Consider the following 16551-nt stretch of genomic DNA (forward strand, 5'->3'; position numbering starts at 1 on the left):
ATAACAGGGACACAGCCTGAAGAAATATGCCATAGATGTGGTGTTGATTTCATTCAGCCCCACAGAGCATTGGCCAACCACAAAGACTTAAAGGGCTGCGGCGGCGGTGACAACGGGCAGCCTCTCCCCCCACCCCAGAGTAAGGATCCTGCTGAAGAGCTCAAGGTGTACAACAAGGGCACAGCAGTGATTAGGCGGCCCCACATGGCTAGCAGGGCTGTGTAAAGACAGTTGTTGATGTGGGGCTGTTGCAGGTTCAGGTGGCTCCACTTGGTGGACAGGACCACCTTAGAAGACCGTAGAGTAGAGAGGACATCACCCCTAGTTTTGTCAGTTTGCAAACCCATCTTTCAACACCAGAGACCGCACCCGAATGTACTGAAAAGGGTTGGCTGACTGCAGCAGTCACCCCTATCTAATATAGTGTGTTTTATGTTAATGTTTGTGTATATTTAAGTTTATAGTTAGGTGCATGTTTATAGAGCTAGGTATGTATAGTGCATGTTAGTATTGGAGTAGAGGTTTAAGTAGGGGAATGTATACATGGTCTATAAGGTTAAGGGTATGAGGTGGGCATCTTCTGTGGGTGGTTCTAGGCACATGATGGGGTTCTGCTCTGTCCGTCTCACCCTATACGTCCCCCTCTAAGGATGAGTGGGCAGTTCTCTTTAGAAAGAACTCACATCAGGGTAATGATTGTTAGGAATATTTAGTAATGCAGCTTATGTGTTTTATAATTAGGGGTCCCCTAGTGGGATCCCTAAAAATCCAGCTTAGTGTCTGTGTCCCATTGGAGTAAGGTAAGGCCTCGGGCTGTAGACAGTCTCTTAGAGAAACGGCAAGCCACCTCCCATTATCCTTCTCATTTTCGACATTACTCATCTCTCCCTTTTTCAGATCTATCCCTTAAAGCCATTGTTATTGGAGGGAGAATTTTTTCCATTCCATCCTTTACACCATTTCATTGATCTGAAAGGGTCTTAAGTCGTAGCCCAGTTTTAGATTTTGTTTCATTTAGTAAAATTTCATAGACCATTCTGGAGGGGATTACCAGTCTGATGTAATCATAATGCCTCAAATGTATGAAGTCCACCAATGTGATATCTTTATATGTCCCTTGTCTTAATGATGGAATTTCATTAAATAGTGCCAGTATTCTTCTTCTATTTAGATAATTCGGGCCTCCACTATCAAACATGTATTCCAGATTTACGCTTGGGTATTCCTGAAATGTGGGTTCCTTAATTAGAGGGTCAGTCTCATTTTTTTCCAAAGGGCTGTTTAAATACTCCTTCAGAGGTTGCCTTACCCACATGGATCGGCCATCCTCCTTCTGTACAGTCTCTACAATCTGCCTTTCTTCCCTACTACTCCTGTTAGTAATACTTAGGTTGGCTGCCCTCCCAATTTTAGTGGGCTGTTCTAACTTGGCCAAGCCCACCATGGGATCACCAACCTTAATATTGTCTCCCAAGGTTGCGGTCTGTGAGAGAGACCACTCAATCGCTGATATAGGTTCGGATTTGTCTGGATGATCACAGGCCAGTCTCATCTTTTCCCTCCAGTATGATCTGCTTGATAGTATCTCTGATGATGATTTGGTTGGGAATATATCTATGGGATGAGGGCCGCAGGCCCCATTAGTTGTATTTGTACATGTTTTCCCCCGCCATCTAGGCTTGATATAGGATCGGAAAGGGACATGTGCATGTTCAAAGCACCCCATTACAACTCCCTCAGTCAGTTACCCTCCCACCCGCCTGGGTTTAAGTCATTGATAAAGACTTTGGCCAGAATGGAGCTTTCTGATTGAAGATTTTAACGGTACCTTTCACTGAGTCAGAAAATGGTGTATTTATAGGTGCAAGTATTTTCTTATTTTTCAAGGACTCATTAAGTCTCCGTATAGCAGGTGCGTTGAAACCCACTTTTCTCCCATTTAGTGGTATATCTTTTGCCAAGCTATTTTCACAAGCCAGTTCTATGTCCTGCTTATAGTTACCCTGCTCTAAACATACCAACTCCTCCAGTGAGGAATCATGTGGCTCAACATAGTCTTGCCAATATGACTCCCCCGTTTCTTCATAAATTCTCTAGAGGATTTGTTTAGGGCATTCTTATTTTGTTTTGACCTTTGTTTTTTTCATTAGTATTCCCGATTGGTTGGCCACCTCTATCCGGTACTCGTCCTTTTCCCATTTGTATCAGGGTCACCATTTAGGGCTGTCCCCTTATCTTTTGACACATGTTCAGATGTTTCTTGTAAAGTAGGATCCCATTATATGTGGAGGGAAATTTGGCTTTAGAATATCCAGTAGAAGGGAGGTTGTTACTGATATCAAACCTGTGTCTAGTCTGGGTAGTAAATTCCATGCACATCACATCCTGCAAGTTCTTAATCGCAGCTATAACAGGGTTACACTCTTCATTAATTAACACAGTGGTGTTCGGAAAATTGTTGAAAAGCGGATGCACTCAGGCTTTTAATATTACCTTCACACTTATCCATGTGCATTGCTAAGTGCAAAACCTCCCCCGCACAGAATATTGGGGTGTATTTAGATATGGGCTGCTCAAATGGTCAACTTCAGTTGAAGTGTGCTCAATAGTAATCCTTTTAAGTGACAGCACTTCCGTTGTCAATGCATCAGGTTCCCCCCCTAGCCCCTACTACCACAGCAGGGACAGAGCCCTCCTCAAAAGTCCCCAAAACTGTATCTCCACTTTCAATTAAACACACTTCGTCCCTTATTGGCAACCTGATAGGAGATGGGGGTAGCAGTAAAGCTACAGCAAAAGCCAAACTATTACGGCGGGAGGAGGAAATAAGAGGCGCATTAAGAGGGTCAGGCAGCGCCTTTGCTTTTTTCCTCATGATTAATCAACTATGAAAGAATAGGTAAAAAAAGAAATACAGGAAGCACCATTGCCTCCGCCTACCGCCTCTCCCCCAAGCCGCCAAACAGCACTCTCTGGGCACTCCTCGATGCACGTGCCCCGCAAATGTATGCGTTGGAGGCAGGCAAGGGGGAGTGGCCAGCAATCAAGGCAGAGTAACAGTCCAGAAAGAATAAACCAACTGAGAGAGAGGACACGCGCAGGATATTAATGATGGTGTCCAATAGTCTCTGGATGTTAGGCCAAACCCTTCAAGTCTGTGGTATTTTCTATACCTTCGCAACAAATGTAACTGCTTGTGTCCAGGGCTCGCAGATTCGGCAACACGGAAGCAGACCTCCCATCCCAAATGCCACTGCTCGGTGTGCTGTATTAATGCTCTGGCACCCCTTTAGCAGCCCAAATCACTCTACGGTAAACAGCTAGTTGAGCCGTATGGGCCTTTTCCTTCCAGGATACATTGGTGTCGAGAAGCATTCCAACAATGCAAGCGTTTGTGCGGTCCCTTTTGAGCGCTGGGGTCTAACTGAGTTGGGCTGCAGCTAGGGCAGCTTATGCAAGAGCACAGATACCAAAACCATATGGTATTGGTCGGAACTCTGATTTTAAGCAGTGTGGAGTCTAGTGTGATTTTGAAGAGCAATAATTTCTTTAAGTTCAAACACGCTTATGCTGTCCATTAGACACTGGCTAACTTTTCCTCGTACATTAAATCACTGGCAACCAACACAGAACATGCCTCAATGAAGTTTCTATTTATAAAATCTACAAGGTGTATTGAATGCTCTTTTTTATGCCGGTGCTTTATAGCAACAACAATAATAATTAAATTCATTGACCCCGACAACTGGGGAGAAGCGGTTTAGAATTCGTTAGACTTTCTCTAAAACTTATTGTGGCATAACCTTAACCAGGCAGGAACTACGAAAACGTGCACATGAGGCTGACGTTTCTACACTGGAACTACTCTAAACCAACCCATGCGCTCCTGTCTCTACAGTCTCCCTTTTTTTGTACAACACTCTGCTGTTAGCTAGACATGTTACTGCTACACAAATCCAATGTATGCATGTTGCATTTGTACTTGTTTGACTTTTCCCCTGATAATCAGTCATGGTTAAATGGCAAAATTAAAACCACCTGTGAGACACAAGCTAACGCGTTTGTATAGACTCTGGTGTCTAGGTGTTGGTTGATCATTTAGCAATAAATGGCATTTGATTAACAGTTGCTTGATTGTTTAATTTTTATCACTGGTTTTTTTCTAGGTGTTTTTCTGCCAGCAGGTTTGGTTTTGCAGCCCTGGATGGGCTCCGCTGCTATGGCTGCCTCGTCTGTGTCTGTTGTCCTTTCTTCCTTGATGCTGAAGCTGTAAGTGGGTTTACTGATTATTTTACTTGTTGCCATATGTGATAGTTGCTAAATGAGCGTACATTGAGTTCTGTAGAGCAGCTTCTCTAGTAAATGTGGTATCTGTCCCCACCAGAACCAGGGAGACAATGCCTTTGTTGATGGCTGATGAACGTACAGCACCAGCAGAAAATAAAATACTTCTGCTATGGACCGGAAGGCATAGTGCATAGACTAAGAAATTATCCATACCGGGAAGTCCAGTTCAGAATGAAAGACGGTGGTAATCGTATTCAAATCATTGAGACAATGGTGCATAAAGATCTGTTTTTAGTGCCAAGGGTCCTCTGTCAGGGTAAAAGGTGTCATAAAAAGCATTTTGTACTTTGTGTGCAGATGAGTGTACTTCTGTATGAATGTAACCTATGGAGGACATTCTGGAATGGCGTGCTCTTCTAAATGCTTGATACATTTGGAGGCACAATTGTATCGAAGAGGGGATACAGCCTGTTTTGATTGTCGACATTTCATACCAAAAGAAATTGACTTCAATTACAAAAGTTATTTTGCTGGCAAAGTCGATCTGGAGGAGTGGTAAGAGGAGGAGGAGGAATGGGATCCACAAGTATAAAAAACCAAACAGGCCAAGACACCGCCTCTCTAAAACCACCAAAAATTAAATATGAAAAATAAATTGGAAAATACAAATCCGTTAATTGTTTTCTAATTATACGTTTACATGAAATTAAAGAATAACTTAAGATTTTGTTCTCCAAGTTATAAAACCCAATAGCAACAATAATATGACATTTTGATTCACCTGTAAGATTGCAGTGGTGCTCTGCATGTAGTGTTATTGGTTAACATCCTTTTTCTCCGACCACCCATCCCAGGTGGAACTTGGACCTTTCTCTAGACTATAGCTCTCAACATGTAGCGTTCCCCAGATATTTAACCTATCCCTGGTTCGTCAATATCTATATGACTGCCCTGGCATGTGTGATTGCCACTTTCACCTCTTAACTTCCAATGTTACGCGGATGACACGCAACAATCTTCTGGCTACCCTCAGCCGCCACTGTCTCCTCCTCGCTCTGTCGGTCCACTCTTCAGTCATGGTGTGCTGCAAACAACCTCTGCCTCAACGCCAGTAAGACTGAGATCGTTCTCATTGGGACCGCTGCTCCCGCCTTCCCACTTTCACACTGGATGGCCTCCCTTGGCCTGCACCCACCTGCGAGGCAAGAAACCTTGGGCTCATTTTTGGCTCTCTCTCCTTCTCCTCACATTTCGGACATCTCAAAAAAGTCCAACTATCAGCTACACCTCCTGAGAGGCACTCTAGCTTTTCTCACTTTCCCCCAGTGCCTCACTGTCTCCAGAGCCCTGGTTCTCTCTAGGCTGGACTATTGCAACAGCTCTTCCTCAACCTCCCCTCTTCTGCTCTGCAACTCACCCAGAACAGAACCGCGAGATTTATCCTTGGCCTCGCGCCCAGGGACCACATCTCTCAAGCATTGAAATCCCTTCACTGGCTCCCCATGGCTGAAAGGATCAGGTTCAAGACCCTCTGCCTTGTTCACAAGGCTTTCTGGAGCATAGGACCTACCTACATACTGTCCCTCACGAGCTCTCCGCTCATATCTCCAACCTTTTGCGAGTGAGCCGGTTTCCCAAGCAGAGATTTGGAGGAAGATCCTAATCATCAACAGGTGCCTCCCTCTGGAATAGCCTCCATCCCTCTTGAGTTTGATCTTCTTAAGTTCCGGAAACTTCTCCTCTTCCTTCTCTCTCCCTTTACCCTGCTAACCTAGTTCTCTGCTCTTCCCCTCTCTCCCTTCTCTTCCTTACAGCCTGTTGAATGGCAGCCTGGTGTACCTCAGAGTCTCGCAGGTCTTCGGCACCCCCCGACAGTCCTCTTTCGCACTTGCCTCAGGGCCCTACTCTCGACGCTCACTGCACTTGAGAAATAAACCAAGAGAGTGGCTCGCTCTCTGCACTTACCCCAGTCTCCACTGATCGGGTGCACTTGGACCTGCCCCTCCCTGTGACTGTATGTGCACTTGCACGATCCATACGCACTGTGCCTGAAGTTCGTCTGTTTGTTCTCTCCTGTATTCACCCCTTAATTGCATTGGTAAAACTGCAGAATCTCTGTCAGGCCTATTTGCTATATCTCAAAATGTTAAATGTATTTTACCCCCTTACTCTGCTTGTGCAGACTATTATCATCTCAGAATTTCAAGGTCTCTGAGCGACTGTTTTTTCCCCACGTTCCCACTCTCTTTGAGCACTTTGAAACACTGCCTGTGTATAGGCACTTTAAAAATAAACCATACCATACCAGAGGTGGCCAAATGATCTTTCTTGTAAGTGTTCCCACAATATTAAGTAACTTGGCATTTCATGAAAACTGCAAAAAACATAACAATAACTCGAGGACATACAATTCATTAATTTGCCAAAACATGCAAATATTGTAGCTTTTAGGGTTGTTATTGGATACTTTCAGCGAGGGGCGCAGAACAATGCGGGATAGTGGGCTGGCAGTACATGGGCAAATGGCAGAGCGATCATGGGAAATGGACTTGTCCCCATTGACGAACAAGGTCCTTTTCAAGATTCAAGGAAAAAGAGCACTTGAACATTGTGTATAGTGCAAAGTTTTCAGAGCAAGTCCTTTGAGATTTTTGAGGACACGCAAGGGTGTGCTCCCTCCATGTGGAATGTAGTAGCAGGCACAATTGTATTTCTTCATGCCATTTCTTTTTATTATTTTCCTTTTTTTCCCAATGATTTAGGAATAGTGTGATGAAGAAGAGAACCCACAGCATGACAAGCAGGCCTTCCTTTCTAGGGTAGGGAAGAAACCAGAGCAGGCCTCCCTATGCAGTTGCAAAATATGTGCACATAGAGAACCAACATCACTTTACCCTGGGACATGCTCAACATCTGCGTCTTGTCTGGTCTTACCCAAGTCCCGACATGACTTGCATAAGGCCATTCTCTGGACATCATTTATTAGTTTAGATGAGGATAAGCTTGTATTATACACAGATTATCCTCTTCCTCTCTGTCATTCCCTTTCCCAATCTCTCAATGTGTCTGTCGCTAGATGTTTCTCCATCTCTACATGTCGCTCCCAGCCCCTCTCTTTTTTCTTCTCTTTGCTCTTTCACTGCACTATTCCTATGTGCTTTCTCTCTGCGCTCTTCTTCCCTATGCAGTCACTTTGTCCTTTCCCTCTCTGCACTCTTGCCCTCTCTGCACTCTTGCCTCCTTGGGATCTTTCTCTGCTCTTTCTTTTACCAGTTACCTCAGCATTGCAAACCTGTTTATCAAAAAACCAATACTGTGACGAGGAGTGGGAGAAGAATGAGTATGAATAACTTGAAAATACTGAGACGAAGAACAGGGCAAAGAAGAGCCCTAAGCGGAACCAAGACCAATGTACTAGCTATTACAGACTTGAAGGTCAACCTACAACAAAAACTGACTGACTCTCATTAATGTCGGTACTGCCCCAGCGGTGCACCAGGTTGGGAAGCAAAGCTGTGCTGAGAGGACAAGCTGCAGACCTGGACGCCTGGAGAAACACACCGGCATCAGAAAAGGCGGAGAAGAGCCAAGAATTGCCAGGATGCTGGGGAACCAGACATCTGCTGGCCACGAAACAGCCATCCGAGTGGTCCTGGCGGGACCTGACGTTTGGAAAGAAGCCAGTATGGCGGAGCTGCCGAAAGTCACAAGCCGTCCACGAGAGTCCAGATGAAGACAGATGCTTACCAGTGTTGTCAAGGACCAGAACCCTTGCAGACAACACCGGAAAGTACACAGAGGGGGACCAGAAAGGCACGGGCAGACCCTGGAGGCTGTGGTTGGGAAGAAGTGGGGAACCATCTTCCTCGTCCCAGTGGGACCAAACAACAGAGTTTATATAAAGAGACAGTGGGTGTGAGAACACCACAGAGACACCAAAAAAAAGGCCTGGCAGGTTAGTGAACAAAAGCCTGGTTGAGAGACGATCTGAATCTGAGAAGGGGGTCTGGAACCTGAATATTGAGAAACTTGTTTGTACAAGTTAATGCCTGGCAGGATAGTGAACCAGGCTTCAGGCAGAGATATTGCTAACTTTAGAAGGGGGTCAGTGACCCACATTATGAGAAGCGAAGACAAGGTGGGGGAGAGACAGCCTGGGGCAAGAGATTAAAGAATATCTCTCTTTGTTTGATCTTTTTCAATCAAGAGAAGACCAGGGGAAGCGAAAGAGATCCTTTGGCAAAAGGTAAGAAAAGACAAGAGGAAGGAGGAGGATGTATCCTCTGAGTAAAATCCAAACATTATTGAAAGAGAGGAAGGCTTGGGGAAGGGAGATATTTTTTCCTATCTTGTTTTTGGAACTATATGCAAATAACCTGTTAGGGTCTGGGGGGAAGGGAGACAACCTCCCTATTTGTGTGAAACAATACAGAAGAGTCTAGTTTATAGTTTTATTTTGAAGTCTAAGGGACGCAAATAGGTTTTGGACACACGACCGTGGACTATTTGTTTTTGATAGACATTCAATTGATTGCTTTTCTCCCGCAGATTCCTCATCTGATAGATATCCCTTCCAGCTTTGCTGCTTTTGAAAGTTTTCAACAGGGGGGGCGTAGTGGACCTCAAGCTGGCCGTCGACCACCGATCCGTCTTGCTCAGTGTCTGGTCGTTGGCTCCGGACATGACGTCAGGTGTTGTATAAGTACCACATCACTACGCCCCAACGTCGGGTCCTTTTTTTCTGCATGCTAAAATGCTGCTTGGGAACACAGAGCTTTGCCTCTTTCTACATTTTTGTCAGAAGACTTTTGTATTTTTCACTAAAACCTTGATTCGTGATGCTGGTCGCTCGGGTGTCGGGTTTCAAACAGTGCTCCAATTGTGTTAAAGTTAAAGGACATTTGTATCGCGCACTATCACCACCGAAGTGATCCCCTGGCGCTCTGGCGGCTCTGAAAAGGGGAGGAGAGAGGGTGGGTTAGTGGGAATAAGCTGGAAAAGTGCAAGAGAGCAGTGATGTGCTGTTGACAGCCTCAGCGTGGTGGGTCCGTTGGCTGGGCTTCGGGTGTTTTGTGGTCCGTAGTCGTCGTGTGCTGTTGTGCAAGTCTGTGTGGTTTGTTTTGTTGTTGCATTTTTGTGAAGTTTGTGCGGATTGCTGCGTTTTCGGTTTGTGGTTGTGTTTGGTTCTAGTTTGAGAGGTGTATGCAGAGGGATGGAATTGTTGGTTGGATAGTTGGCTTTGCTGTCCTTGCAATTGTGGGATTCCATCTAGGTGCGGCACATGCTGACAGTCACATTTCTATCTAGATTTGACGCGAGCTAGGTTCAGAATTCTAAGTGTGGTGCATGCTGAGAATCCTATATGCTAATAATCACATTTCTGTCTAGATGCGACGCAGGCTAAACCTGAGAAATTCCATCTAAGTGTGGCATATGCTAATATTGCAATTATGGGATTCCATCTAGGTGCGGCACATGCTGACACTCGAACTTCCATCCAGAAGCGACGGAAGCCAAAGTTCAGAATTCCATACGAGTGTGGCACATGCTAACAGTCACACTTCTATCTAGATGCGACGCAAGCTAGGGTTCAGTTCCATACATGTGTGTCACTAGCATATTCATCTCATGGCAACATTTACATTCCATTTACAGTGGTCACAAGTCTTCATAAGTATATATTATTAAAGTCTATGGCAGTCTACGCTATGGAAGGTAAGGTAGAGTGACAGGGGCTTTCTGGAGTAGAGTGATTGCTCTACACCCCATCCCTGCCACACTCAGTTTTGTTGGTGTCTGCTGGCTTCCTTGGCTTCCCCTGCTGACACCTGCAGACACTTTGTGTATCCGTCCTTCACCTCGGGGTCCTTAGCTGTAGGGGCTGCCCTGGGAAGGTGGCTTAAGAGCCTTGCTGGACCAATAGGGGTGAGGGGGTGGGCAGGGAGGCGGGAGGAGGGAGGGAAGGGGAGCCGCAGGAGAGGGACGCTTCGGGGCATGGCGTGGGCTTGCCGGGGCCACTGCTGGACAAAATGGAGGCAGCCCATGCCCAGCCTTACCTGGAGTGCCGCGCTCACCTGCAACGCCGAGATGTGGCACCAAGATGTCCCTCACCGACCCACACGAGTTGTCTCTGGTGCCTCGGCACGGATAACGGGACTGACGTGTCTGTAGTGCGTCAAAATCCCTTTGTGATCGAGATGCAAAACTCGATCTCGGTTGACCACCCTCAACATCTCCGGCACGGTCGACATTTTGGTCTTCGGAGGCCGAAACTTAGGTGCATACCCCGAGAAACACCGGCAGAAGAAGAAACGGTCCCACTCGAGGAGCCGCTCTTCCTCGTCTAGAAAAAAAGAAAAGGTGTCAACGCCGTTGTCGACGGAAAAAGGTAAGCAATCGGCTGGCCCTACCACCCACCAGCATCAAAAGAACAATGGAAGCCGGATTACCCCAGCGCGTCCAATTATGTTGATGCTACTGCGTCTCGATGAACACCGACCACCTCCGTGCCGGCCACGAAAAAGTATTTACTACACAACCTATGTCTGAATTTTATGATACCATGGCCGATATCTTTCGCCGATCACAACGCTGATGGCTGATGACCAGGGGGATGTTGACCCGATGTTCTTGGTTTCAGGAGAAGTCTACCATTTTGAGGACCAGAATAAGCTTCTACCGCTAGCTCAAGGCCTCGAAGACGCCGGTGCTATGGACAGTTTACATCTAAATACAGGGCTCTGTTAGAAAGGGTTAATGATACCCTGGGATTGCACTCATCAGTGACACCTACACAAGGTTATGACCTTAACATCCTAGATGAAGGCCTTTCTACTGAGCGTAATATGCCTCTGAATCCGCCCATTGCTGATCCTTTGGCAGCTCAGTGGCAAAACCCATGTTCCATTCCTCCCGTCAGCTCCACCATTTCTGGGAACTACAGGCCAGCTAGAGGATACCCCTCATACCTCCTCTCACCTTTCGTCGGAGGGGCTTGTTATGCAGGCTGCTACGGTCTCTTCTAGGCCTGCATCTTCAACATCTTCTCTGCCCCCCCCAGACAGAGAAGCAAATGAAGTAGATGCCTTGGCAAAGAAGGCATTCACTTCAGGAGCATGGCCCTCAAAGCTACAAATGTGGCAAGCGGTTTTGCCAAATAATCCTTCGGTCTATGCGCAGCAGTGGAAAATGCTGCTCCGTATGTCCTGGAAGGAGAAATGCGTGAGGCTTCCTACAGTTAGTGGAGGATGGGAAGGAGGTGGCCAAGCAGTCACCGTGAACAGGCCTGGACATTGCTGACTGTGTGGGCCGATCTATGGATTCGGCCATAACACTAAAATGGCAGGCCTACTTGAAAACCTCAGGTTTTTCACCCAACGTCCAAGTAAAACTTGTGGACATTTCCTTCGAGGGTGATCTTCTTTTCAGCCGACGAGTCCTTTAGAAAAATTCAAAGAATCAAAACTCTCTCCCGAATCCTTAGGCCTAGCTGTGCAGCCGGCCAAACCTGGATTTAGCTTTGCCTCTAGAGCATGGGGCTACACAAGATATGCTGCTTATGGCAGGAGAGCGCAGCTGCCATTTGCCGTACAAAGGCAGAAGCGTTTCTCGTGCTTCGGACGGTTCCGAGGGGCTTCCAGAGGCCAACAGGCAGCATCAGCAGTGGAGGCAACCCAGCCTCTGTAGCTGCTTTGATTTCCCCTCTCACAGCGCACCGGTTGGAGGACAGATGACAAAGCATTTGCTCCCGTGGCAGGGAATTGCTTGGGCTGCCTGGGCTCTACAGCTCATTCAATGGGGTTGTCTGCAATTTCTAAAACAAAACACCAGACAGACCGCCCCCACCTCCGATCCAACCGGGACAAGAGCACCAGGAAGAACTGAGAGGCCTGTTGCTGAAGGGTGCCGTGGAAGAGGTTCTTCCCAAACAGAGGTCCGAGTTGGTATTCCCGGTATTTCCTGGTGCCCAAGAAAAGAGGAGGGCTCCGTCCCATTCTGGACCTCAGGACCTTGAACAAGTTCTTGAGGAGAGACAAATTTGGGATGGTGACGTTGAAAGTTTCTCCACGCTTTCAAACTGCAGGACTGGTCGGTGTCCTTAGACCTGTAGGACGCCTATTTCCATGTGCCAATCCATCGAAAGCACAGGAAATTCCTAAGGTTCACCAAAGGAGATATGCACTATCTGTTCAAGGTGCTTCCCTTCTGGTCTTACCTCCACTCCAGGGTCTTCACCAAGCTCATTGCAGTAGTTGCGGCTCACCTCTGGAGATCCGTAGTCCGTGTATTCCCATATCTGGACAACTGATCCAAGGGAAGTCTCTAGTGCAGATCTGCAGGACACCTGCTCACTGCTGCACCGGCTGGGCTTCTCCCTAAAGTTAGAAGTGCCACATGACACCAGTCCAACGGCTCCAGTTCATCGGAGCAGTCCTAGATACTCGGGTGGGCATGGCCTTCACTGCGGAGGAGAGAGTAGTCCGCTTGACACAGATGGTGGACTTGTTCTGGAACCATGACACTCTACCAGTGGCTTCCTTCCTCCGTCTTCTAGGCCTCATGGCTTCCTGCATTTTTCTAGTGCCAGAGGCCAGGTTGCACATGAGATCCCTGCAATGGTTACTGAGGGATCAGTGATCTCAGTACCTCAGCACTCTTAAGGGCAGACCGCATCAGTCTTTTGGCAGGGGAACCCTTCTGGCCACCTTGGCCTTAGACCAGAGTGGTCACGGATGCATCCTTGAAGGGTTGGGGCACTCAATGCGAGGATTTGCAGGTGAGCGGCCTCTGGTGAATGACAAAAGCCAGGTGGCACATCAACAGGCTGGGGTTACGAGCTATCTGGCTAGCACTGAAAGCAGTTGCCCTGACTCTGCAGGAAAAGCATGTCCTTGTTCGTTCTGATGGATAACACAGTGACAATGCACTCTCATCTCAACAAGCAAGGTGGTGTGCACTCCCACCCCCTCTGCACGGAGGTGATGATGCTCTGGTTCTGGTTGCTGGAGAACAGGATCTCAGTCTCTGCAGTTCATCTGGCGAGCACAGAGAACAGCTTGGCAGATGCTCTGAGGAGGCAGAGCACGCTCTCACACTAGTGGGAATTGTGACAGGAAGTCCTAGAGGTTGTTTTCATTCTCTGGGGCACCCCAGCAGTGGATCTGTTTACAACAGAGTCCAACAGGAAATGCGAACTGTTCTGCTCGAGGGAATTCCCAGCGAACGGTGCACTGGGCTATGTGTTTCTGGTGGATTAGACCTTCCCTCTCCTTTACGCGTTCCCTCCCATTCCCGTCATTCCATGGGTTCTCCGGAGGTTGAAGAGGTTTCGAGCGATCATGATCTTGATCACCCCCAACTGGGCGAGGAGAGCGTGGTACTCTAACCTCTTGGATCTGTCCACCTCATCGGTTGCCTCAGCGTCCAGATCTCCCAACCCAGTCGGAAGGCCGGATACACCATGTGACCCCGGAATCCCTCAACCTACATGCGTGGCTCTTGAGAGGATGAGATATGACTGGGACCTCTCTGAGGAAGTACTTGAGGTGTTGCTGGCTGCACGCAGACCATCTACAAGATCTTTGTACGTGTGCAGATGGAAATGATTTGAGGCGTGGTGCAGGGTACGATAGATAGAACCAATCTCTTGCCCCACCACTACAGTGATGGGAGTGCCTTCTGTCACTGGCCTCTGCGGGCCTTCAGGTCACCACAGTCGAAGGATATTTGGCGGCTTTGTCTGCGTTCACGAGATCCCCAGATAAAGGTTTGTTTTCTAGGATCCTGGTAATGGCACAATTCCTGAAAGGACTTGTAAATAAATGTATGCCAACTCCCTTTGTTGTCCCAGATTGGGATCTTAATCTGATTCTTACATTTCTGATGGCGGCTCCCTTTGAGCCTATGCACTCTTGTCCTTTATGGCTTTTCTCATTGAAAACCGCCTTCATGGTGGCTGTTAGATCCGCTAGGCGGGTGAGTGAACTACAGACCTTATGCTGTAAGCCACCCTTCCTGCGCTTTTTCCAGAAGAAAGTTTCTTTCAGGGTAAGGCCTAGCTTCCTCCCCACGGTTGTATCAGAATGTCACTTGTCACAGTCCATCAACCTTTCCGGTCTTCTATCCTCCTCCTCATCCTTCTAGGCAGGAGGAACGGTTACATCATCAAGACCCTAAGAGGGTGTTGAGGTACTATATAGCCAGGACAGCTGATTTCAGGAAAGCTGACCAGCTCTTCGTGGCCTTTTCCTTAGCCCATAAGGGCCTGCCCATAACGAAGTAGACTTCATCCCGTTGGTTATTCTCTGCATAGATGAATGTTAGCAGGCCGCTGAGAAGGAATTACCAGCAGGCATCAGGGCCCATTCCACAAGGGGGTCTCTGCAGCCACCGCATTGCAGAGCAGGGTGCCTGTCCAGGAGATTTGTCGCGCTGCGACATGGTCATCTTTGCATACCTTTGCAAAGCACTATAGCCCAGATATGGCTTGTACTTCTGATGTGTGTTTTGGCAAGGCAATGCTGCAAAATTATTTGATATAACTTTCTGCCCGTATCCTTCGTTACTGCTTTGCAAGTCTATCAGATGAGGAATCTCCAGGAGAAAAGCAATCCATTGAAGGAGAAATTACCTTACCGTAATGTTCTTTCTATAGATTCTTCTCCTGCAGATTCCTCATCTCCCCTCCATCTATCCCTGCTCAAAGGCAGTGGTTGGTGTGCATCTTTCTATTTCACTCTGACTTGGTGATGGTCCTCTGTGTCTGTTTTCTGTCTTCCTGCCAGTTTCAAAACGAAGATTTTTCAAACGCTATTTGTAGTGTTCTTTTTCAATTGTTCCTTGTTCGGAGATCTATAATTACTTTCTTTTTAAGGGCTCACTAGCCCGTTTGTTCTGTTTTCCTATGCAGTGTGTGGGGCTCTGGAAAAAAGGGGGAACTGAGGTTGAAGCGTAGTGACGTGGTACTTATACTATGCCTGACGTCACATCCGCAGACGACAACCATCTTGCTCGGCATCTGGATCGATGTTCGTCAGCCAGGTCGAACATTTTCCAAAGCAGCAAAGCTGGAAGGAATATCAGATGAGGAATCTGCAGGAGAAGAATCAATAGAAAGAACATTACGGTAAGGTAATTTCTCCTTCTGATGCCATCCTTTAGTTTTGTTTGAGGTAGGGAAAACCACTCTTAGTTATAGGGGCATGTAGGGTTTTTTCTTATTTTCTGTTTAATCAAGTTGTGCCAACAAACATGCCACCTTTGTGTCCCGTATCTACTTCTGCAGCCTTACAGTGCCAATTGATATCAAGCGCAGTATGTACCTCAGATTAATTTTGGCCCATTACCAGTAACAATTCAAAGTCCTGATTTACATTCTTTCTTCAGCGCTCAGGGTCTTCACCAAGGTGCTGGCAGTGGTCGTGGCTCGCCTGAGCAGGGAGGACATTCATGTTTTTCCCTAACTGAATGACTGGCTCTCCTGAGCTTGCTCCTTAGACCAGACGTGGCATATCTGTTCTGTACGTGCAGCCGGTTGCACAGCTTGGACTGCTACCTGAAATTCAAGAAGTCACTGGTTTCGCTGTCTCAGTACCTCCAATTTACCAGTGCAGTCTTGGACACACACCTGGGCAGAGCTTTTCCGCCCGAGGATTGAGTAGCGAAAATCTTCCAGATGGTGCAAGTTTGCCAATCCCATGAACAAGTTCCTGCATCAGCCTTCCTGTGCTTGTTGGGTCTCATAGCCTCCTGCAGTCAGGTGGTTCCAGAGGCCTGACTGTGCATGAGATCAGATCCGTGGCTCCTCCATTTCCAGTGGTCCCAGTTTCCGGGGTACATGTCGCACCTTTTGCATGTCTGGAGTTTGTGTCCCTGTGTTTGACCTCGGCTAACAGTGGTCACTGATGCATCCTTGAAAGTTTGGGGCGCAGACCTGTTGGTTCTGTCGCTCAGTGGACTGTGGTCTCACTCAGTATCTCGGGAGCACACCAACTTGCTCAAAATGAGGGTGTTAAGACTGGCCCTTGTTGCCTTCCTTCCCTCAAGTGTGGACTGGTCCTGACGGACAACACAATAGCCATGCACTGCCTCAACAAGCAAGGTGGTCTGGTGTCTTTGCCTCTTGCAGGGAAGCAGTGCGACTGAGGTTCTAGACTCTGGAGATCGAGATATCATTGATGGCTGCTCATCTTGCTGGAACAGAGAATAGCATGGTGGATGCCTTGATCAGATTAACTTTGACCTCCCATGAGTGGGGGCTCTGTC

At 47.4% G+C, this 16551-nt stretch overlaps 1 protein-coding gene across 1 annotated transcript in view; it reads left to right on the top strand.

Moving 5' to 3' along the window:
• Window positions 1-16551, top strand: part of ATP7A (ATPase copper transporting alpha) — a 1086974-nt gene that overhangs the window by 1064505 nt on the left and 5918 nt on the right. Inside the window, exon 22 of the mRNA XM_069612588.1 lies at window positions 4167-4269. Coding sequence (XP_069468689.1) covers window positions 4167-4269 — 103 coding nt within the window. The remainder of the gene's footprint in view (window positions 1-4166; window positions 4270-16551) is intronic.

The sequence above is a fragment of the Ambystoma mexicanum genome, chromosome 5p (assembly GCF_040938575.1).
Source record: "Ambystoma mexicanum isolate Mex_15411 chromosome 5p, UKY_AmexF1_1, whole genome shotgun sequence".
NCBI classification, from domain to species: Eukaryota; Metazoa; Chordata; class Amphibia; order Caudata; family Ambystomatidae; genus Ambystoma; species Ambystoma mexicanum.